This window comes from Pholcus phalangioides, unplaced genomic scaffold (genome assembly GCF_987345545.1).
Source record: "Pholcus phalangioides strain wild (caught in Gottingen) unplaced genomic scaffold, Ppha-v1.0 ptg000005l_1, whole genome shotgun sequence".
Classification (NCBI taxonomy): Eukaryota; Metazoa; Arthropoda; class Arachnida; order Araneae; family Pholcidae; genus Pholcus; species Pholcus phalangioides.
The window spans coordinates 4,598,781-4,624,322 of record NW_028301598.1 but is presented as its reverse complement, the minus strand read 5'-3'; the positions used below and the strand labels follow the sequence as shown (position 1 = coordinate 4,624,322).

Sequence of the window (25,542 nt, the reverse complement as noted above, 5' to 3'; positions counted from 1 at the left end):
TGTTGGGGAACTATAGAATTCTACCACGGGGGATGAGGCCTTGCCTTAAACTTGCAATGTAACCACTGTGAACATTCAAATTTTTTCATACTGTCAGTTAGCTATTTCAAGTCTGTCTACTCTACGAGCACTCCATTTTCCAAAACAACTTTCTAGGTAAGTTTTATGTTTGTATTTATTCGTTTTTTTAATATATCCACATCTCACACTAACTGTTTTTTATTACAAATAAATAGTTTTTTTGCACATGAAAACACACTTCTATACATACATATATATTTTTTTTTTTTGACGAATCTGTCGTGAGACAATATAGCTATAAGGACTTTATTTTCTTTTAAACCATTAACAAGATATCTTGTGGATTTCTGCCATGATGCTTAGAGGGTTAATCAATCGTAGAATTGAATGCTTTTTTTCTTTGCTCTATTTTGCCAATCTAGGTTTACCTTTACTTCTTATTTTTGGTGAAAGCCTTTCAAAGTTCATATACCAATCTGCAATAGACTTGGCGACTGCAGTCAGATTATAAACACTGAATGTAGGAATGAGACAGAAGAGTCAAACAAAATTCCAGAAGTAACACAAATGATTCTTATTTACTAATTAGAAAATAGCATCACTGTCAGATTGCTTGGAATCTTGGTGGGAAGGATAGGATAAGGAAGTTTGGCTTTCTTCAGCCAGACTGGCACAATTTTCTTTGAAATTAAGTTTAAAAATTAATATAATATACAGTCGAATACCATTATAGTGAAAATCTCATTGTAACAAAAACTTTTAAATCCCTAAATAAGTTTTCATACGAACAATGTATTGCAAATTCCGATGTTACGAAATGAAAAATTTGTTATAATAAATTCAAAAATTAGTTTTTGAAAACCAACAAAAGAGTACAGAACATTCAAAAAGGGATGCCGTAAAATCGGTTTCAGAGACTAAGGTTGCTGAACTGTTAGGGAGGAAAGACTGTGTTCTTGTATGACTTGTGAAAAGAAATTTAAACCAATGAGATGTATTAAAAAGAAATAAAATCTGTGGTAGGTCGAGTGCTACGTGTCAAGAATGTAATTATCATTATCACTCCTTATTTCAAAATGAGTGGCCTTGAAAGAATGCAGTTTTCGATTAAAGAAAAACCTAAGACCATTTCCGAATTTCATACTGGAGTAAATAAAACCAATGTCAGATTCAGATGCGGCATATATCTCCATCTACTCTTTCAACATTTTTAAAAAATCAGACTAAGTTGAAATTTCAAATTCAAACAGCAGTTATAGGATCCCACAAGGAAAAGATACAGGGCATTTGATCAAGATATATTCCTGAAGCGTACATAGTTTCAGGACAATCGTTCCTGAAATGTGCCAGTTACCAGCCCACTCATACGAGAAAAGACATATGCTTTTGGATGTAAAATCTTTCAAGCATTGGACACGTTTGAGCAAGCATATACTTTAGAGGAATTTGTTGTTTTTTTGGCTTCCACAATACTTCTACGAAAAAAAATTATGGATTATTTGCCTCAAAAATGTTAACTGCTTCATTCACAAGCGATTGGCGAGAAATTCGAATAATCTCTGCTTGATGAATTGGCAATAAATACGATATAAGTTTTGATAACCTTGTTCCAATGTAATGGAATATTAGAAAAAGGAAGAAAAAAAAGTAGAAAAGTAATAAAATAAAACAGATGAAAGGAAAACAGTATATTACTATACTCTCTCTTATCTATAAAGATAAATATCAGATAATAGATAGCAAGTATGAAGTATATTGCAAAAAAAAAACTTGCAATATAAGTTTTTCTCTCCTCATTACGGAGATGAGAAAAGAACTACTTTTTTATAGGGTTGCAACAAAGTTTTGTTGAGAAGAGAGGAAAGAAAACAGATAGACTTGTTTGAATTTATCCCACTGGCATTTGGACGCAGTATTACGTCCTTGATCATAAAGTGGTAAAACAAGGCTAGGAACATAGTGGGGCAACAAATGGAAAAGAAGAGAAGCAAGATGAGAATATAACCGTGAGCAAGGAACATAGCGCACATAGTGGGGAAATGTTTGATATAGCAGATAGTATCAAGTAGAAACTCCCAATCAGTTTGTTTTTTTTAATTAAAGAATGATCACATCCTTAAAATTTGCAAAAATTTCATAATTATAAAAACCATCGCTCTAGACAAGTTTAGAAATAATAGTGTTGTGATATGGCTATTTTTAAATATAACTACAGAAATAATCCATTCATATTTCGGTCGCTTTCCCCCTACATCTCTTCCCGTGGCACTTGAGTGTGATCACTTCCCAAAAAACCAACAATATTTTCTACTAAATTTATGAGTAAAAAATTGAGAAAAATATCGAGTTTATCAACAACCCCCCCCCCCCCCCTCCCACTGTTTAAATTTGTATTATTAGCATAGGCGGGAAGGTAGAAGTGGAAAATCTGCTCCCGCACCCCCACCATTAGAATACCTTTATTTGTATGAACATTTGTTGGTTTGATTTTTTTTACACAAGAAACATAATTATTGACATACAGCATAAAAAACATTCTGTATGCTCCCAGTGTGGAAATATTGACAGTACACAGAAAATAAATAAAACTTGCTAATTTTTCCACAGAAACAAACATACATGATTTTTTTTTAATTGAGACTACTCAAACACATACGGTACATGATAAATTAGCTTAAAACTCAAAATATAAATCATTTTCAGTTTGGTTAGGCATATGCACACGAAAAAGTTTGATGGGAAATTTATGAAAATTATATTTGGTACTTGATATTTCCATTTGATCCTCCACACCATTTTGAAGTATGTCAAGAATTTAATGTAAACAATTCTGGTGGCATTTTCGACCTCACTACCGCTTTTCAAAAGCAAAAATAAGTCCTTCGATGGCCATCTTGAAACTACACACAAGCAAGCAGAGCAGCTAAAGCAAAATATCCTTTGCTATTATCATTTGTTGCCGCCCTGCTGCGGTGTGCGCCACTGTATGCAGGCACATTGGAATCCATGTGTTTCCTTTCGCTGCTTGGATATCTTCTCTCCTTGTTGCTTTGCTCTCCACTTTACTATGTTTTCAGCCTAAAACTTATGCCAAAAAAAAAATTCAATGCCTAATTGATTTGAGTTGCTCGCTTTGTGTTATTTTTTTAATTTAACTCCATTATTTTCATTATCTAGAATGTAAATGAGTAATTTTTTTCCTTAGAATCAAACTCCATTACAGCAAAAATTTTTCAGTGAATTTTAAAGTTAGTAAAATTGGAAGTTCCTTTTTAACAAAGTGATTTGCACAGTCCCTCGCGTTCGTTACAATGGGATTCGACTGTAATACACACGAGTATTCCCACCATGGAGTTCTTCCAAGGGCAGAGGATAATGGTAGGTGATTTGTAACCAAGGACTCATGATCACAGTGTACGACTGCGGCCACTGTAGTGGTCAAGTAGTCATAGTGATGGACTTGGATCATGCGGACCCCACAGTTACCACAATGGTGGTGGCTGAAGTTGGTCCTCTACGGATCCCAACTTCGAGGCACAAATGAAAGCCAATTTTCCCATTAAAATGTCTTGCAACAGACCTATAATGATACAAATATTCAATCATGACACTTCAATTACAATTTGAAATATAGATGGCAGCACTATAAAATCAGGCACAACACTAGATACACACTCACACTTCCGGCACAACTTGGTCTGTAGTAAATCACTTATGATGATAGGACCCGATTTGTAATCTGTCTGTATGGTGGAAAATGTTAGGAATTTGTGGGTTTGACTTGCTGAATACCTTAAATATTGGTACTTGCTATATTCTGTTAATGTCAGCACTGAAACATTAGGCAAACCACTAAATATGCACTCAGATTATATACACAGGTACACACACTTTGTTCCAGACTTTGCCACAAAGCTGGGCTGGAAGAGATCTTGGCAATGGGATAAGTCCTGTGGCAGAGTCCTGGTGTTCATTCATTCAGTGTTTGACTGTGATTTAATTTTAAACACCCATATGCTTCATACATCTTCCACTATAATATGTGTATAAAAGTAATTTCTTCAAAGGGTTTGCTTCTATACATAAGAGATTAAACATGCAACATCATGGTGAAAACTGCATGGTAAATAATATGTTGAACCGTGTCTGAAGTAAGAGATTCCTTTTTTTTAAATTATGTTATCTATTTTTTGACAATAGAAACCGATATACAAGCTGTAAGTAGTGCAAAGTCTTTAAGAGAAAATGAAAAATATTTTCAAACTTAATAAAAAGGAGTGAGAGGATTCAAATTTAAACATACCTGTGCTACATCATAATAATCCAATTTGTAATAGCACAATGCAACATAAACATTCAGCGCTAATGATTCTCTGAAATAATGCACAGATATATAAAATATTAGATTGGTCCGAAACAAGTTCGATAGAAATAATTGTTAATGAATGAGACACACACAGTGCAAATAAAACAAAAATATGAACCACAGGAAAAATTCCCAAACTTTTATTAACCTTTTACTGGCCAAATTAAGACTTGAATTGATTTTCTAAATTTTTTTTTCCCCGTTATTTCCTCTTCTGATCCCTTAGTTGATATCTCTGAACTAATTCTAAACATAAAATTCATGAAAAAAATTTCTTGTATGTTTTCTGGACATGCCCGTGTCCATAGAAACAACATAAAAATTTTAAAAAAAAATTAAATTTTATTCTTCCTTAAAAATAGGTGATTAAAAAAATTAAATTTACGGCTTAAGTGCTGAAATGAATGAAATTTTTGTTTTGTAAATTAAGTTTGAAATCTCATGAATTCAGAAAAAAAATCAATGAGTAAGATTATGACTGATAAGATTATGTAAAAAAATTCCAAAAAGAAAACAATTTTAAACAATTATTCCATCAAACAAGAATAAGTCCATATTTCCATTTCAAAGTTAGTGAATTTAACCCATGGCCTCCACACAAAAATATTTTTTGCATTATGCTTTTTGTCCCTAAAATAAAACTAGTATCTTGACTCATTCTCCACATAATCAGAGTTTTTAGCAATAGAGGGGTGGTCTCAGTCCCATTCACCTCGGATTATTTAAACTCTGCTGTGCATGGAAAATATATTTTGATAAATAGCAATCAGTATCAGATAGGAATTACCTATTGTCCAGAAGAATGTGCTTGTAAATATCTATAGCTTCCTGATAATGCGACCGCAAATAGTGTATGGAAGCTAAAGACAGCTGGTCTTCCAATATGTCCTTCAACTGCTGGTGATAAACCATCAGCTGCTTCTCGTCTCCAAACTTATGAGCCAAATGAAACAACAGGCGATTCTGCAACTGATTCTTAGGACCTAGGAATGAGAGATTATGCTACAAAAGTATAACTCTTGAATATAGATTTGTCAGCTGGATTTATTAAATCATTTTTCAGCAAAAAATAACTCCACTTTATTTTCAAACAAAATCGAGGTATGCGTTGGTGTAGACATTCATGGTAGGCGTCTAATTGAAAATGAGAATTTCCAGGCTGTTGGGTCAAGGTCTGCCATTTCTTTCTGATGTTTTGCTCGCAGTTGTGGTGAACATCTTCAGCGGTGAATCTGATAATACTGAGCGCTACCTTCCTATCAACTTTTCTGGCTTCACTTGCTGTAGATTGTTGTGATTGGCCGGAAAAAGCATGAAGGGAACCAGCCAATTACAACAATCTTCAGCAAGAGAAGCAGGGAAGTTTATAAGAGCATGTTGTCGACACTCAGCAACACCATATCACACAAAATGTCAGAGAGTAATAGCACACCCCAACCTTACAGCTCAGTAAGTTCTCATTCTCAAAATTCAAGTATGTCAACTGGTTCTGATAAATTAACTCATGTGAACAAAATTATGACGTATACCTTTCATAGCTGCACTTTCAGCTTCTTTATACATGCCTAAGTAAAAATAACAACAGCCCAAGTAAGTCCAGACTTCAGGAGGAGCATTCTTCTTCTTCAGAACCTTCTCATACTCCTAAAACAATGAAATTTATTTTTTGCCAGTCCACACATTTCTCTCATTTCCACCACAATCAGCAAAATTTTGAGCTATTTTTACCAGTTGGGATCTCATTCAAGTGTAAAAAGGTTTAAGAACACTAGTCTAGAAAAGAATAACTTCTAGGCACAGAACCAGCACAAATTACTAAGCCAACTCCTCGTAATGCCCCTGACAGAGGTTGGCGACACCCCTAGAGCTGTGACACACACTTTGAGAACCACTGATATAGCTATATACAATGGATCCTGCTTATAACATTTTTTTTAAATTGTCATCAAAAAAAGTTGTAAGCGAGAAAATACTTTAAACGTAAAATTTCAAATAGTACAGTTCACACTCATTATAGACCCCCCATATTATAGCAACATTCTATTATAATGGCCAATAGGATAAGTCTGAAATGTTCTTATACAACTACTATCTCTCTCTCTCTCTCTCTCTCTTATATGTTTTTCCTTTCCATATAATGAACACACCTAATATGATATTGGCTTTTTGAAAAACGATGGGGGTTGTTATAACAAGCATGGCTGTATTAGTAAAAGTTAGGACAACAAAAATAAGTTGTAATAAGCTGAAAAACATTCTAAGATGGAACGTTATGAGTGGGATCATTTGCATTACTACTTCACATCATGGGAAAACTGCTACACTTACCTCCATGGCTCTCCTATAATCAGACAAGTGGAAAGCACAATATGCGATCCACAAATCATTTTCTGTGTCTGACTTTCCACTGTTTCTTGTGAACTAGAGAAATCATGGAGAAAAATAAAAGGCTATGTAAGAAATATTATGTAAAATATCTGAAATATTTGCATCAGAAAAGAGCAGTTTCACTTACAGACCGAAATGGAATACTATCTATCAATGAAAAAAGATTTAACGTTACATTCCTGTAGTTCAGAATATGGGACAACTGAACGTTGGACAACTTAACAGAACAATTCAATTGATAAAACTGGTTAGTTACCATATTTAACCTTAAAATTGAATGATGTCCACATTACTAGAGCTTTCCGTAGTCCAAGGGAGGTCCAGTCTTAGCTCAGGTAATCCAAGCTCCACTGCAAGGCTCAACCAATTGGAAAAAAATCTAGGTGCCAACCAAATATTTCAGGAGCCAAGTGCGTGTGGTTTTTTTCCAGACATAACAATCACACATAAAACATTTTAGGAGCCAATACCAATTTTTTAGTCGCTGCAGCAACATGGCGCCTAAGGTTTGTCAAGCGTTGCCCTACAGCAACAGTATGCAAACACCAATAGCCACTTGAGGCCCACCAAGCTCTTTATTTATTTATAAATAAAGAAAGTGCAATTATAAATTATTTGCACAAACAAATTAAGGTCAGCATCAATTACTTACTTCAGCAAGAGTTAGAGCTCCAGTGAAATCTCTCTTCTTTATAAATTCGTCTAACGTCGGAACTTTAGACTTGCTCTTTGTTTCACTTGAACTGGAATTGCCAGGAGCTGCCGCTGGTTTTGTCCGGGACAAAAGCTTGTCAATTCATAAAATAAAGAGATGATAAATCAATGAAACAGAAAAACCTTGTAGGAAAAGATAATATCAGAGCTAAAGATATTAATTTCACAGTTAACATTCATCTGGGTGCAACCATTTCTTTTTTAAAACATACAGGGTAATTATAATTAAAGTTCTCGTGTACTCAGAGTAGTTTTTCTCAAAAACTGCTAATCGGAATATAGTCAAATTTTTATGATATCTTAATGAGAAAATGGGTGTTTTTATAAAACAAAAAAAAATTCAATTTTTGACCACTAGGTGAAAAAGTAGCACTTTTATAATTGTGTTTTACATTGTCCCATGGTTAACAGTCTAGTATATGTACCACTACTACTACTGAACCAGACATGCACCTCGTCCATATTCCTCTGTGGAACCTGTAACGAATTGGTACATGTTGGAATGTGCATGTAAGTGTAGTGAAACCTGACATGAAGTTTGTTTCTGTGTAATGCTGGTTATGTGCAGTGCTGCCATCTGCCACCAGTTTTTCTAATTATGAGTGAAGTGCATCGTTGTAGGCCTGTTGTCTAACATATTTACAAAGTTTCAATGAAATACATCTACCAGAACTGGTACTAAGTAGGTCTGAGTAATTTCAGTGTACTGACACTGCTCACACCAATGTAGCACTTGTCAGTATACTGACACTACTCCGGCCTATATAGTGTCTGTTCCGATAGACGTATTCCATTGAAACTTGGTATATACGCTATATGTTCGATGGAAAAAGGGGAAATTTAGTTTTAAAAACTCCACTTTTTCATTTGGTGGTCGAAAAAATTGAACTATTTTCTTTTATAAATCTCTCTACCTTAAGATGTCTCATTAAGATATCCTAAAAATTTGGCTGTATTCAGATTAGCAGTTTGAGAAAAACTACTCGGAGTACATGAGAACTTTAATTATAATCACCCTGTGTATAGGATCCTAGAATATTTCTTAGGAAAAACTATACAACAGTATTTTGTTTAACATTTCAAAACCACATCCCGTAAAATTCAGTGTGATTCTAGAACATACCGAAAAACTATTATTGTGCATAAGGTAAGAGTGGTTTTCATTTGAATCTTTTGAGAAAATTTTAATCGAAATGGAAAATTGATGTATTTTATGTTTATTTTTTAATTTAATAGATAAGAAGCAATAACTGAAAGAGATGAAATGATGGGGAAAATATAAGGTTATTTTTGAATTTTAAGGTCATATTTTTATGTTTTTTAGGTCAGAAATACTTGCATATTTCAAAGATTTTTTGGTCATAAACGTCAGAGCCCTAGTGATAAATATTTTGGTAATTTTTGTAGTACTTATAAAATTCACCAATGACCCTTGGGCACTATGCATAATCACCGGTGAAAGTGATGAATGTAGAGAAAATTATCAAACTTTGTTCGGTGATTAGGGGCCATTCAAGTATTACATCAGCAGATTTTTAGCCATTTTCTACCCACCTTCCCCCTTGTCAGCAAATTTTCGTCGGCACTCCCCTACCTCCTAACGCATATTGGAATCAGGTACGTACATGGGGGGCATAGCCCCACTATGCCATGATAAAACAAAACAAATTCTTTTTGATGCAAAAAATATTTAAAAACAAATTTAATTTGGGAGGAAAATACGTTTATATATTATAATCAATTTCTATTAACTTCAATGCTATTTGAAGGATAAGAATACAAATTTTTTCTTTAAGAAATTCATTGCGACCCACCCTCTAAGCCACAAATGCCTCACTTGTAGCCCTCCCGGATATCTGATGTGGTCCGCCACCTCAAACCTAATTTTGGTAAAAATTAACTAAGGGGGGACACACATTTACAGATCGCTTACATGAACCACTGCACTGTTCCAAAACACTCAAGTTGTCTGTGGCACATTTAGATATTGCTTATGTTGAATGTGGAACAGTTTTTGGGCACTTAAGCGGCCTGCAGTGCAGTTCTACATCACTCAAGTCACCTGCGGGACATTCTCAGATTATTTAGGTGATCAACGGCACTGTTACAGATCATTTGAGTGACACGCAAAACAGTTTTAGAGCACTTTAAGCGGCCCGCTACACATCTCTAGAACACTTAAACGGCCCTGACACGTTTCCAGCTCACTTGAAGGATCAGCGGGACATTTAGAGATTGCTAAATACAAATACAACGCCACAACAGGCAAATCGCCCAACGAGGTGGCTGACTTAAGAACATCATGGATCTCCGAGCCATTTTTTGGAGGCCCTACTTACTACTGCTACACCCCCCGCGGAACCCCCAACGAATCGGTACATGCGGGAATGTGCGTGTACGTGTAGTAAAACCTGACGTGAAGTTTTTTGTTTCTCTGTAATGCTTGTTATGTGTAGTGCTGCCATCTGCCACCAGTTTTTCTAACTATGAGTGAAGTGTTATTATTGAATGATTTATCGTTGTAGGACTGTTGCTCTCAGTGGTGAGACTTTTTAACGGGGAGATCGGCTCGCATTTGCGCCTTGAAGTTGGGAACCACAGAAAACCAACTTCAGCCGACCACTATATAAAGTGGTTCTAAAGAGGACTTATCAGTAGGAAGAAAGTTAGTTCAGGTGCCCACAAACTAGAGAAAGGTTTTTCTCGTTTTTGGCGCACCGAGTAAGGTTCCATTAAGAATATCTCATATATTTATAAAGGGTGGTTGATGACGTAAGCATCATTCACCCATTCCCCCCCCCCGTCATCAAAGTCTGCAAACCCGAAACCCCCTCGATCGATGTTGATATAATACTTGAATGACCCCCTACCAGATTTATCACATTTACTGTAGTATATATTTTTTCAAAGGGGGCTCCAGGATGCTGTTGAGATAGCCTCACGCATAAAATTACCATCAACAAGAAATGACGGCTCTCTCACAAAAAAATAAAGATTAACTATTAAACTTCATTGAATTAACTTTTATTTAATTCTAAAAAAATGTAAAAAATACCATGTTTTTTTAGTGAAAAACATCCAAACTTTAAAACTGATGGAGAGTTTGTTTACAAAACATGGCGGAATGGTTTGATTGGAACCAGCACGGCTCCTTACAGTTACAGTTACAGTTGAATTAAGCAGGGCTATCGGCTGCAGAGACCATTCCCTGGCTGGGAGAGAGAAATGTGAGGTAGGTAATAAAATAAAGAAAATTGAAAATTGAAAATTCAAAACAACAATAGTAGTAGATTACTACAAAAACAAAAAGAATGGAAATGGGATGATATGAAAAAGAAAATCTTCAGATCTAGGGGACGATGCTAGATCACTTTTGTGAGTTATGAGATGTAGTCCCAGGATGAGTGTGTGTTTAGGTTGGAAAGGACCTCAAAACCAGAAAGAAATGTTAAATAAATCTTTTACTTAACGAAATGAATTTTTCGAAATGACCAATCGATATACGGAGGTTGGACGCCATGAAGGTAGGCCAAGATTTAATGGGAGGAGAGGACGCAAAAAAGGATGGAATGCGATGACGCATGAAGCGGGAGCAGTTGAAAAGAAAATGGGTCGCAGTTTCCGGAAGTTGGCAGTGTGAACAGAGAGGGCTGTTAACTTTTTTGATGAAAAACAAGTAAGCATTAAGAGGCGCTCTATCACAGATTAACTTGTAAAAGAGGCGTTCAAATTTTGAATTAGAGAAGAGATGAGAAATCTGATTACAACAGTTGAAGAAAATTTGAAAGTCAGGAATAGTGGAATTAAACGAATCAGATGTATATTGACGAAATGAGAGTCGTAACATAGATCGTAGGTCCTCTGGATAAAGAGCCGGCGTGACGTAAGGACTGGGAGAGGAGGAAAGTGAACGAACATAGCTGTCAATAGACTCGTTCAAATCTATCCCAGAATGTGCAGGGACCCAAATTAAAGAGATATGGCAGGTATAAGAACAAACCATTAGAAGTTGGGAATAAAGGAGGTGGATGACTGTGGGAGAGTGACTGGACATTAATCGCATGAAGAACTGATTTAGCATCCGAAAAAAGGACCACGGGTTGGCCCCTGGTGGGGATAAATGATCTCAAGCCCATAGTGATAGCTAGAGCTTCTCCTGTAAATATAGAGGAGTGAGAGTGAATCCACCATGCTCTCATACTATTCGTAGAGGGACAAAAAGCACCGCAGACAACATTAGAATTTTTAGACGCATCAGTAGCGATGATGATCGTTGAACGGTCTAAAGATTTCAAGAAATTTTGAAAGAGGATGTTGATTATATTCTTATGTCTATGTTGTTGAAAATCCAGGTCATCAGTGACAACCGAAATTTTGTTCGAAATCCAAGGATAGAAAGAGTAGATTGGTCTGAGAGTTTGGGAGAACGAGAAATTAAGGAAACTGAAAAATTGGGAAAGTCTGATTTTCAGTTTGGGAGCAATATGTGAAAAAATTGAATTGAAGTTATCAGCACAGCCTTGAGTAGGAGAAGCAGCAGCCTGAATACATGCAATTCCATTTCTAAGAAGAAGAATTTCCTCCAGAGTGGGGAGTGCTAAAATGGTACGCATCTTGAGTATTCTAGTAGAAAGTGGTAGGCCCAAGGTAGCTCTCATTGCAGAATGATACATAGTATCCAATTTCGAACGGTTAGTTTTAGCTGCATTTAACCATACTATGGAACCATATCCTAAAAGAGCTGAAATGATGTTAATGAAAATAGGTTTCACAATAGAACAAGGAATATTTCTGGAAAAATGATGAAGAGAACGACAAATATTGAGAGTGAAAGTGCAACGAGATCTGAGATGATTAATTTGTTTTTTCCAGATTAAAGAACGGTCTAAATAAATACCTAGGACTTTAAGGTAGGGATCAAACGGGATACTATTTCCATTGATTTGGAAATTCGGAACATATGAAGTGGGATTCCGAGATAAAATCGTAAAACGAGATTTCGAAAGCGAGATGGACAGACCACTGTCCTCCGCCCACCTAAGGATACAATTAATTGCAGACATCATACGATCTTCCATATAGGCTTCACAGTTAGATTTATACATGATGAAAATATCATCTGCATACACAAAAAGTTTAATGTCGGGCGGTAAGTAGGTGACAATATCAAGAGTGAAGAGAGAAAATAAGATAGGAGACAATGTTGAGCCCTGTAATAATCCTGAACAAGGTGAAAACTTATTGGATGGGCAACCACGCCAGTGAATGAAATGATCCCGTCCACCCAAATAATTAGATAACCAAAGTAAAAAGCGACCATTCAAACCCATTCTCGCCAGTTTATGTAACAAAAAAGAGTGTTGGGTTGAATCATATGCTTTATTGATATCAAAAGCAAGAAGATAACAGGTCTTAGATTGGCGGAAGGCATCTGAGGTATAAGAAACAATATCTCTGAGACAGGCCTCGGCAGAGGTTTTTGGACGGAAGCCGTAGAAACAGTGCGGAAAAATTTTGAACCGTAGGCAAATCCAATTAAGACGAAACAGAATAATGCGTTCGAAAATTTTGTTTATGGAATTGATCAATGTGATAGGGCGAAAAGAACTCGGATGCGATGGGGATTTGCCAGGTTTTTGAATAAAAATAATTTTACCCTCTTTGAAAGAGTATGGAATTATGGCAGAAGTCCAAATCCTATTGAAGGCGGGCAAAAATTCCAAGCCTTTAGCAGGGAGATATTTAAAAGCGTGAAGAGGAATGTGATCAGGACCAGGTGCAGTAGATTTTCCGGATCTTATGGCTCTGCGAAGTTCCTGAAAAGAGAAATCCGCATCTAGACATTGTTGAAAACAATGGTGGGGACCAGTGAATTGATTCGGAGGAGGGAGGGAAATGTTTGGAAAATGAAAATTTTTTAGAATTGAAATCTGGTCCTCTGGACCCGTGAAGTCTCTGTGAGCAATGGAAAAAACTAGTCGGGAAGTATCAAAAGATTTCGAAGCCACATACCGGTTTCGCCTCAAAATAGAATAAACAGCTGAAGGGGGAGAATGGGGCTTAACTTCAAAAGCCAGAAGTTTAAGACGAAGAGTACGCAGATGACGACGAAATTTAGCAGCACTCTGTTTGTACAAGATCCAGTTTGAATTAGATGGCGAAGAACGGAACTTTCGAAAGTTACGTTTTTTTTCAATGAGAAGAGATCGACCATCCCTATCCATTTTGATACGAGGGAATTTTTTACGAGGTTTAAGCGAAGTGTGCTTTGAAATAGAAGAGCGTAAAAAAGTATACAAGTCGTCAAAATTATCGGACGATGGGGTATTTTCCAAGTCCGAGATAATTGAAGGCCAATGGGAATGACGAACCATTGATGAAGTATTACAGTTTATCGGAATAGAAAGCTTGATTGGAAGGTGGTCACTGTTCAGAAGACTGTCAGTCGGAGACCAGGTTAGAGTCCGATGAACATTTGGGGAGCTGAAACAAAAATCTAAAAATGAGTTGGTATTGGCACTATAGTAAGTAGGGCAGGTAGGAATGGTGAAGCAAATATTATTTTGAAGATACCAGTTGTGAAGGGCAATACCAGCTGAAGAATTTACATTGCCACAAAAGTTCACATTTTTAGAATTAAAGTCACCCAACATAATATAATCGCAAGTCATCAAAGATATCACGTGGTTCAAAGGATCAATGTCAAAAGGGCCATCAGGACGGTAAATATTTGCAAGGCATAATGGATGATTATTTATAAAAATTTTAACACAGAGAATTTCAAAAGATACATCATTAGTGTCCCAAATGAGTTGAGATGAAAAATCAGACCTGATAGCTGTAATTAAACCACCACCGGAAGAATATGTTCTATCAGAACGGTATATATGGAAACCCGGAATAAAAAAGGATTGGTAATTAGAATTGAGCCAACTTTCCTGGATGCAAATGATGTCAAATTGATGAATAATATTACGAAATAAATTAAATTTGGAACGAATGCCACGACAGTTCCACTGCAAAATATTTAATCTTTGACTTAAAGACATGAAAAATAAAAATAAAGGCAGGACCAGCTTGGAATTCTGACAAAAAAAGGCAATAAAAAAAAGTGGCATGCATATGAATAAGAAAACTAATTAGGTATTACCTTTGGGAGGATAAAAACCCCCTAGAGCTCCGCCTGTCAGAAGACTCGAGGAATAGGAAGAGGATGGATCATTTTTATTTTTTTTTCTCGGCAACGTCCTGTCGTCCACCGTGGGACGGAGAGAGTCAATAACAGTCTTGATTACATCAGGCATAAGAGCAGACAAACAGTTCGAGACTGTTTCTTGTAGTTGAATTGACATTTCATTCAACAAAGCTTCTTTGATCTTTGTGATCTCACTCTGGATTAAACTGTGAATTTCTAATTTCAAAGATGCCAAGTCAACAGGAATCGTGGACATACTAGCTTTACTAGCATATGATTGAGGATGGTTAGGACGACACGCAACCCTGGCCTCTTGAAGAGTGACATGATTATTTGCCTTAAATTCGAGCACTTTACATTCAAAGATATACGACACACATGATTTGTCCATTGGATCATGATCACCAGCACAGTTGACACATGATCTAGGATTTGAACAATCTGAGGAGCTATGAGCACCCCCACAGGATCGACAGACTGGACCAGAGGCCCGACAATGGACTTGTCGATGATTCAATTTGAAGCACCTGGAGCATTGAAATGGCCGGTCAATGAAAAGGTTCGGTCTATGTATGGTGAACCATATTTTGAGAACTGAAGGTAAATTCACTCCCAAAATAGTAGCAAGCACTGACGTGGACGCTTCACCATTTCTTGCAAATCTTCTTAGACTCAAAAGGGTGATGTTATTTTCGCGAATTTCCTCGGCCAAGTCCGCAAGAGTTTCAGAGGTAGGAATATTCCGCAGGAGGAATTTCGAGGTAATGTTATCAGTAAGCAAAATAGCTTTGACTGGAATATCTAGGATCCTAGGTATCGATAAGGCTTCGGTCGCCGCTTTTTGTGAAGAGGTCGCAATTATGAGTTCATTACCACGAGTGAAACGGACGTCTAAGATCTGGGAGGTGTCTGAAAAATAATTTAATAAGCTTTTTTTCAAGTCCCTCGGTCGAGATCTCGGAATAGCTTGAGCACCCGACAGCTTGACAGTGAAGCATTTAATTTCATTACACGCACAGGCTAATAAGTCTACATCACTAATATTTGAAGACCACGTGTTGACAGGCAGAGCCCTATTAGGGTTCGCAAAACCATTAGAGGGAGCATCATTATTAATTTCCATGTCGATATTGTTATCACTCAAGTTAGCTATAAGAGAGTTGGAACTACATACCAAATCCGCCGTCTCGACGATAAAACGAGGATTAAATAAATAACCAAAAAAAAAAAAACAACGAAAAAATTACCGTGACGAACAATATGAAGAAAGGGAAGGAGGGGAAAGAAAATTACAGAAAGGAAAGATTATCCTTTTTCTAACACAAACGCAAAAAACAAACTAGCGCTACAAAAGTCGACGCGGAAACCGGATTACGAAGAAGCAGCCGATCACCCCGTCCCTTTCAGTCGAGCATCATTTTTTCGCACGGCTCCTTGGTCTTTTCATCTAAATTTTTTTTTTTTACATTTTCTCTTTTTCCCTCCCTTAAATTTATTTAATTTTAAGTAATTAATCTCCTCAATTTTTAATTATAAAACAACATAATCAAGTTATAATATAAAAACTTTCATTTATACAAGAAAATGGTGTGGTTACTGTACTTCATCATTATGCTGACCATATTTCCTCGGGAAAAAATATAAAATTCTAGATATATGGGAAATGGCCAATGATAGCCAAGAATGATTCCAAAAGAAAGAAAAGTTGCCAATTATCGTTGAAATCATAATACAATCGCTAGTCTTGGCGAAATGAACCACAGCTGCGAATTGCAGTGGATTAATATGAATTCTACCAGAAAAAAAAAATTAACATGCCACTCCATGGCAACCGTATTTTCAAGGTAATTTTAGTCATCATTACTTTTCAACAAAACCTTTCTTTTCTTTATTGAGATCAAGGCCTGAACATTTCTTTTTTTTAACTCACAAATTATATTATGATAATTAGAGCTATAAATAAAAATATTCATCCCACATGTTCCTCATGTTTGAACGTTCATGGAGATCATTTCAATGCATTGCAGTGATGTTGCATCTGCATCACAACATCATGATATTGCATTTGGTGATTTTTCAATGTAAATTCTCCTGTATTTGGAATCCAACCATCAAGTGCTCGCGATCACGCAATCTGGTGTGAGCAATGAGCACTCCCGGCGCTTCAGGGAGTACCATGGTGTTCGTGAGCAACGAGTTGAAGATGGCTGCCATAGAGGAGGCATAGGAGTAGAGTGAGAGGGGAGCCCTATCCCAAGTTGTCGCCTAACGTCATTAAAAACGTTTTTTGGAAGTCATAAAATGTCACAAACATGACGTGAGAAAATGGTCATTATGTCCATTTTGGAAACGTCAAAAAATAACCATTTGAAAATAGTTTGACTTTTAGAAGATAGATGACGCTCTTCGAAGAGACGGAAAGGAAAAATTTATGTCGTGAAGCTTTCCTACCAAAAATTAAGATAAAATTTTGATTTTTGAAAAATCATAAAGAAAATCTCATTGTAATTTTTTTAATACTATGACCTTTATCTGACCTTTCTATTTCCTTAAATGATAATTTCTTGAAAAGCTGGGGGTTAAATGATAATTTCTACCCCCCAGCTTCCACAAAAATTTAAAAAGTACACTTTCATTAATATTCTAGAATTATTTCTTTCATTAATATTCTAGAATTATTTCTTTCATTAATATTCTAGAATTATTTCTTTCATTAATATTCTAGAATTATTTCTTTCATTAATATTCTAGAATTATTTCTTTCATTAATATTCTAGAATTATTTCTTTCATTGATTCCGAAATTAGTATTATTTTCATTAATTCTGAAATTAGTATTATTTTCATTAATTCCGAAATTAGTATTATTTTCAATTATTCCGAAATTAGTATTATTTTCAATAATTCCGAAATTAGTATTATTTTCATTAATTCCGAAATTTGTATTATTTTCATTAATTCTAGAATAAATCATCTTTCATAGTTTTCAACCATTTTCTGAAAATTCTCGGTGGGCCAAATGTCCGACGTAAGGTATACCAATTACCAACTCGCCAAATTACGAAGTGAATAAGATAACCGCCAAACGCGGCAGCTTTGTTAATATTGAGTCACGTGGTGCCATGGGTGGAGATACGGGGTTGGGGGAGGGCATGGGGGCATTGGCCCTCAGCGTCAAAGGTGGGGCCGACTGATCTCAAATGTATATATACAAAGGCGTACACAGAATTTTCTCGAGGGGGGGTTTCCATGCAAAATAACACTATAATCTTGGCTCAAAGAGGGGAGGGGTTAGAACCCTAAAACTCCCCTTTGCGTACGCCAATGTATGTATCATATGAATTGACATAATCATCTTGCCCCCCCCCCCCCCAGCAATAATGACCATGCCTTCCTCCAGACTTCCAAGTCTAGCCTAAGCGTAGTGCACTCTGAGCACCCGATCGGAAGAAGGCGTGGATGGACTTCCTCACTCTATTTTCATTTTCTCTTCTAAGACACACACTCGAACTTCCGGCACAACCTATACAAATATAAATTTAAGGCCACAACAGGCCTTAACTGCCCAACGAGGTGGCTAAAAATAATGTCCATAAGAAATCTACAAAGATTGCAATTAGTTAATCGTCGTAGAAAGATTAAAACAAAACGGTACAGAAATTATCTCTCATTTATTCTTCAATTATTTCTTTCATTAATTCTGGAATCAGTATTATATACAGTCGAATCCCGTTTTAACGAATATACCATTATAGCGAAAATCTCGTTTTAACCAACACTTTTCTGATTCCTCAGATAAGTTTTCATAGGAACAATGCAAAAACCTGGAATTCCTTTATAACGAGATTTCGTTGTAACGAAGTGATTTCTCCGATATCTTGGAGTTCGTTTTAACGGGATCAGACTGTATCTGAAAAGAAAAAAGATTTTGAAGAGTAATTTCACATTCCTATTGAATTATTTCTGCCATTAATTCTGCAATAATTTCTTTCATTAATGCTGGAATTATTTCTTTCATTAATGCTGGAATTATTTCCTTCCTTAATTCTGGACTAATTCCCTTTATTATTTCTAAATTAATTAATCCAGAGGAAACTCAAGGGAGTTTGAATCCAAATATTCCGTGTTTTTTTTTCCTCAAGGAAATATGGTCAGTACGACATGTATGATAGTTTTTAATATTCCCTCACGTGATGAAGTACAAGTTTATCGTCTGGGAAAATCGTCAACGTTGTATCAACCGTTATAAAGGCTATATATATATTCTCAGAGTGTATTTTGTAATCGATCGTTCGTTTCTAGAAGACAGCGTTTCCTCGATATCCGAAGATCTAGTGAATATGGAGTTCAAAGGCTTGGAAATCCTCCACTCAGTCATCAAAAAGGACTTGAAATGTAAGAGCGACTGCTTAGTCGCGGCGATCCACGTGCTGTTGACGAACAGGGACCTCTACTGCGTCGGGATCGGCGACCAGGACGACGACAAAGATGGCGGGAAACGATCCGAACTCCTACCAGACGGTTGGAACGACGTGCAGGACGTCTATTTCATGAGGTACGTGTCCGGCTCCCCGAACAAGGTTACCAAGTACCTGCTGAAGATCGTCAAATCCGGCGGCGACGAGGACGACGAGAAACTGCTCGTGAATCTGTTCAACGCCGATACAGGCGAGGCCTCGGGGATGGAACTCGACGTCCGCAGACACGTGTCCGACAACTACCAGGAGTTCCGCGGGAACTACAACGACCTGGATTCGGTCCAGGAGAGTTTCCAATCCAAGATAGCTTCGAAGGTGAAGATCGGTCACGACGATTCGAAGAAAACACGTGAAAGAAGTTCGTCGAGGACGATCAATTGGACGGTCGTCGAAGACCAAGACGGAAGATCGTCGAGGATCGTCGACAGGCTGGTCGGTCTAGGAGGAGGAAGTCCAGGGATGGAGCAGGAGGATCCTACCCGCAGGATCCTGCCGGTCGGCTCCAGGGATCTCGACCCTCTCGGAGGAATGACCGGAGGCATCGGTGGCGGCATGCTGATGGATCCGTCGTCGGTCGGTGGCGGACGACCGACCCCGGAGGATCTCGGGATCGGCGGACCTTTGGGTCTGCCGAGGGAAGCGGTCCCTCCCGGCGCGAGGTTCGATCCCATCGGGCCCGTGATGCCTGGAAGGCCCGGTGCGGTGCGTCCCAATCCGGATAATGCGCAGCCTCGACCGGACCCTGGAGATGGTTATTAGCGCGCTGTGCTAATTTTTTTCTTTTTCCTCTGAAGTTGCTAATTAGTATATTGTTTTTTTGTGCGTTCATTTCCCTTTTTGCCGGAAAAGATGGCCATTTTTTCAACGGAATAAATGGTTTTTTGAGCCATTTTTTGAAATGTTATGTTATTGTCATGTCATATTATTACTCATAGATGTCACTTTCGTTATTATTGGGACTGGGGGGGGGGCGGGGTGAGTGACCGTATGACACCAGCTCACTCATTCGGTCACTCATACATACGACCACTCACTTGGTCACACACTGTCCACATTACCCACTTATTTTGTCACTGATATATATATATATATATATATTCACTTTCCCACTCGCTCAGACCGTCACTAACGAACTCATTTGGTCACTCGAACGCTCACTCACCTACTAAGTTTGTCACTTATACGATTAATCACCCACTTATACGGTCTGTCACTCACCCACTTATGCGATCAGTCATATGCTCACTCACACAATCTGTTACTGACAGGGTGGGTCAGATACCCACTCTCTTGATAGGGGGTTCTTAGCCCCAATCAAGAGATAAGTAATACTTTATAACGGGTTCTCGAACCTTTGCAACCGCGACACTCTCTTCCCTAATAAACGCTTATCCGCGACTCCCGAAGCAGTGATTCTTTGTTACACTGCGGTTTATCTCTTCTAAGAACCTTCGTCGGCGTCACCACTCCGAAGAGCCCTCCGACTGTTGGCGGCACACAGTTTGGGAACAACTGCTGTATAGAACAATTTGTTTGTTCCGTAAAACACGGGACTGTCCAACAAACGTACGCAATTCACTTCTCCCGACATCGATCGTCCTGGGTCGGCACCATAGGCGGAGATGGACTTGGAAGTCTGGGGGGGGGGGCAATGTCCCTCACCCCCCCCCCGGGTCGGCGCCTGTTTGGTGCCATCTATCGATAAACCGGAGAACATAATCGGAAAAATGGTATCGATTATGGAACAGCTGCTGCCATCTATCTGATATTTATAAAAGAAAATCCACATCTAGTATCACCTATGAAAACTAGATGGCAATAAACCCTCATTGATATATCTTTCACCCCGTTAAAATAAAAAAATACATCCAAGCCGTACAGAGTTCGTGAGAAACTAAAGGCAGTAGGGCCGAACATATTCACATCAGTAACGTACATAATGGATGTTCATAGTTTACTTTGAATTTGACGCTTATCTGGACAACCATTGGCGCACAGACCCCTCCCCCCCCCCCCCCCCGGCTTTAAAAATACACTAGAAATGGTATATATATATATTATTATATTTGCATACATTGAGAAAACATGTTCTTTGCCCCTTCCCCTGGAAAAGTTGAAATGACGGTCCCGTGTTGACATGAAAAAATTTGGACGGCTTTCACCAAGGTTAAAAAAATATCTAACAAATTATATGATGATTTTTTCGCCATCTATGGTTCAGAAATAGAACTGGTTGACAATTTTTCGTTTGCTTTTCAAATAATAGATGGCAGCATTAGTCCTATTTTTTTTTTTTTCTGTTTGTGATATCACTAATGTAGTTCTGAAATTTTCAGATAGATGACAGCAAGAGCTGAAGTATTTCGACATGGATAGGGTTACCAACCGTCCTTCTTTTTTTATGTCATTTCAAGCATCCTCTTTGTCCTCTTTTCAGGTCTCCACAGTTATTATTTTTTTTTTTGGGAAATTTTTCCCCCCCGCTTTGAAACATATATTTCTTCTTAATATTAAGAAGACACCAACGAATAAGGCAAATACACGATTATATATTTTCGAAATACACGAGATATATTTCGTGTATTTGCCGTGTATATTCATATATTTATACATATCACCATATATTCGTGTATATATGGTGTCTTCTTAATATTTTTGGGCAAAGTTGATCAACTCTTCCATATATTTCTTCATTGATGTTCATTGATGAGTAGGGTGACCATACGTCCCGTATTTCCCGGGACAGTCCCGTTATTTTCTCTTTTTTTGGCCGTCCCGACTTTTTGGCAAAAGTGTCCCGGTTTTTCCCGTATTTCACACGACACCTACTTGAATTTTTATTCTTTATTGAAGTCGAAGATTGAGATTATTTTTCAACTCATAAATTATTTTATGATAGTTACAACTGTATATGGGATATTAATCTCCCACATTTGCTTTGGTAAACGTTTTTTTTTTCGTGGAATACATTTTAATTCACTGCAATTTGCAGTAATGCATCATTTCCCGCCATTGTGATTTTTCCGTAATTTCAACAATATTTGGCAACTTCGTTTGGTTTTGGCATCGTTTTTGGTGATAATTGGTGATGTCCCGTATTTTAACGTATTTGGAATCCCGATGTCCCGTATTTCTCTCGAGGAAATATGGTCAGCCTATTGATGAGTGTTTTTGTGTTCCCCCCACACGCATTCACCAATAGCCGTCGAAATTGCCAGAATTTTTTCTGTTCCTGCTTTCTTTTAGCAGTTCTGTTTTAGAGTTGAGAAAAATTATTGTTGTCGCTAGGGTGACCGTATTTCCTCGAGAGAAATACGGGAAGTTGGGATTTCAAATACGGGACATCGCCGATTATCGCCAAAAATGATGCCAAAACCGAACAAAGTCGCCAAATATTGTTGAAATAACGGAAAAATCACAATGGCGGTAAATGCAGCATTACTGCTAATTGCAGTGGATGAAAATGAATTCCACGGAAAAAAAAACGTTCACTAAGACAAAAGTGGGAGATTTATATCCTCATTTATAGTTGTGATTATCATAATGTAATTTATAAGTTGAAAAATAATTTCAATCTTTGACTTCAAGAAAGAATAAAAATTCAAGTAGGCTTCGTGCAAATTACGGGAAAACCGGGACACTTTTGCCGAAAAATCGGGACAGCCAAAAAAACAGAAAATACCGGGACTGTCCCGGGAAATACAAATACGGGACGTATGGTCACCCTTGTTATGGCCAGTGTTTTATTGGTCGGAAGAGTAGAGCCATCTATTGTGGAAATTGAGATACGTGACGTCACTAAGGTAGAGCGCGCAGGCATCCTCCTTTCTCAGTTTTCGAATCTGGATGACTTGCATCGGTACCACAACAGGGTACCTGATGTGTGAAGGACCATGTCAGTCAGTGACCAGATGAGTGACCTATAGTGTGTGCTAGCTAGTATGTGAGTGAACAAAACAGTGTGTAAGTATGTGAATGATTAAATGAGTGACCTAGAGAGTGTATGAGCATGGGAGTGATCTAAAGCAGTGTTTCTCAACCGCCGGGTCAGGTACCGGACCCTGACATCATTCATACCGGGCCTCGAGTGATTGGTCGTGTTCTTTTTCCTCCCATTAATTTTCAGTTAGTCGTGTGTTTGACCGGGCCCTCCACTTAGAAAAATAAATTGAATCGGGCCGCGTGGGTTTCGAAAGGTTGAGAGCCACTGACCTAGAGAGTGTGCAAGCATGTGAGCAAAGCCGGTTAAAAGATAGAAATACTCTTAATGCAGCTTTGCATGTGAGTGGCTGCATAACATTACACAAGTATTCGAATGACTAAAAGAGTGACCAAAACAGTGTGGAAGTATGTGAATGGCTAAAAGAGTGACCTAGAGAGCACGTGAGCAGGAGAGTGACCTAGAGCGTGTGCAAGCATTTGAGTGATGAAAAGAGGGACCACTCGTGTGTTAAGGGCCACTTTGGTCCGTCAGTGACCAGAAGAATGAGTTGAAGCGTGTGCTAGCATCTGTGGGATGAAAACAGTATGCAAATACGTGAATGACTAAAAGTGTGACCTAGAGTGCGGGTGATGACATGGGAGTGACCTAGACTCAAAGAGTCACTTGGTTATTCTTAGGAACCCCTATACCAACATTTTTTAAAGCTGCTCCCCACATCCCAACTTGTTACGATCTATAAATAATAGATGGCGCGATTTGTTCGATGACTCTCAAAAATATCGGAATCAGTTGGCAACAGCAGTTGATACCGGTTTCAGTTTAGCGCAAAGACATGCGATTGGCGGAGGGTTGGCCGAGAACATTCCAGAGGGATCCACCCCTCCAGACAGTGGCGCCACGAATCTGGTACTATGAAATAGAAATTTGTGGAATATTATTTTTCTTGAAGTTTTGACCAGAGCTATAAATAGTGAAGCGATCACAAGAGGAGAGACTCGATGAAAAGTCAGTTGTGATTTAACTTTGCGAGAAAGTTGTTAGCTCTCTGATTATGTTGTAAATATGTGTGCATTGCTGTTCTGTAAATACAATCTGTGTTTGTCCGTCGAATCGCTTCTTGTTTTGCAATCTCGAAGTCTTGTGGAAAATTATCCGGAACAATTTGGTGTCAGAAGTGGGATAATTCAAGACTTGCATGAAAACGAGAAGAATGGACATGAAGGAAATGGGAGAACAGCTGAACCAACTGATATCTGTGATAGGACTCATAACTCAAGAGCCATTCGAGGAGCGAATTAGAGCCAATGTCACCGTTTAAAAGTCTTCGTACAGAGAGCAACAGGCCTACGGTGCAAATTTTCAATCATTACATTCACTACAGATGACACCAATTAAAAATCAGGCATAACATTGTGAACAATATGCATTTAGATTGTTATGTACGCACACTCACACTTACGGCACAACTCACTCGGTAAAAAATTACCCATGGGTGATAGACCGGAGTTGTACTCGGTTTGAAAGAAAGAAATCTCACAATGCCCCCCCCCCCCCCCCACACGGCTGTTAATGAACGACCCATCTGCGGTTCAGCCCAGTGAATAAAATTTTGGTCGTGTCGGATAGTTTGAGTCAGTGGCTAAATGGATTCGTAAGACCCATCTCAGATGCCCCCGGCGACCCAGGTTTGAGTCGCAACCCATAGGTTAAGATCGTATCAACTACATCTGATGTAATAGATACACTCTTGAGCAGAATCGTATTTATGGTTTTTTCTGCCTGCGGGCTACCCGAATTTTTCGCTCTTCTAATTTCATTTTCCTAACTACTCATTCCTCGAATTCGCCGCCGTGTGCTATAACCCGCTTAGCCTGTGAATATGCCCATGTCTCTCAGTCCTTCTTTCGGTCACTCACATGCATGCATGCATACTGTTTCGGTCACTCCCATGCGCACACACTCACTCTCAAGGTCACTCTTTTGGTCACTCCCATGCTTGCACACTCACTCTCAAGGTCACTCTTTTGGTCACTCACATGCTTGCACACTGTTTTGGTCACTCCCATGCTTGCACACTGTTTTGGTCACTCCCATGCTCACACACTCTCAAGGTCACTCCTATGCTCACACACTCACTCTATAGATCACTCTTTTGGCCATCCACTTGTAGCACACTGTTTTGGTCACCCACATTTCTACACGCTGTTTTAGTGACACCATGCTTGCACACTGTTTCGGCCATTCTTTTTCTTTAACACGCTGCATGTCACTCTTTTGCTCATTCACGTGCTTGCAGACTCTTTTGCTCATTCATGTGCTTGCAGACTCTTTTGTTTACTCACGTGCTTGCAAACCTTCCATGTCACTTACTGCCACTGACCTAATCTTTCGCTCTCTGGGCAGAGGCGAATTCGTGGTTGTAAACTTTTGCTTCCTTT

The 25,542-nt window shown here is 38.1% G+C and overlaps 2 protein-coding genes across 2 annotated transcripts in view; one reads left to right on the top strand and one right to left on the bottom strand.

Annotated features, from left to right (window-relative positions):
* The window catches only part of Ttc26 (tetratricopeptide repeat domain 26), a 36,794-nt gene extending 26,166 nt beyond the window's left edge, over positions 1 to 10,628 (bottom strand). The window contains exons 1-6 of the mRNA XM_089232162.1: positions 10,545 to 10,628; positions 7,428 to 7,562; positions 6,716 to 6,808; positions 5,917 to 6,031; positions 5,175 to 5,370; positions 4,325 to 4,394 (exon numbers count right to left, since the gene is read on the bottom strand). Of these exons, the coding sequence (XP_089088288.1) occupies positions 4,325 to 4,394; positions 5,175 to 5,370; positions 5,917 to 6,031; positions 6,716 to 6,808; positions 7,428 to 7,562; positions 10,545 to 10,547 (612 nt within the window). The 5' untranslated portion in view covers positions 10,548 to 10,628. The remainder of the gene's footprint in view (positions 1 to 4,324; positions 4,395 to 5,174; positions 5,371 to 5,916; positions 6,032 to 6,715; positions 6,809 to 7,427; positions 7,563 to 10,544) is intronic.
* An 8,395-nt stretch (positions 10,629 to 19,023) lies between these two features.
* On the top strand, positions 19,024 to 19,920 carry LOC149085766 (proteasome inhibitor PI31 subunit-like). The gene has a single exon (XM_089232388.1). The coding sequence runs from the start codon at positions 19,024 to 19,026 to the stop codon at positions 19,918 to 19,920; it is 897 nt and encodes a 298-aa protein (XP_089088514.1).
* Positions 19,921 to 25,542: the final 5,622 nt, after the last annotated feature.

Excerpts from the sequence above, each read along its gene's own strand:
- LOC149085766 (XM_089232388.1), top strand. The coding sequence starts at position 19,024 with ATGGAGTTCAAAGGCTTGGAAATCCTCCACTCAGTCATCAAAAAGGAC.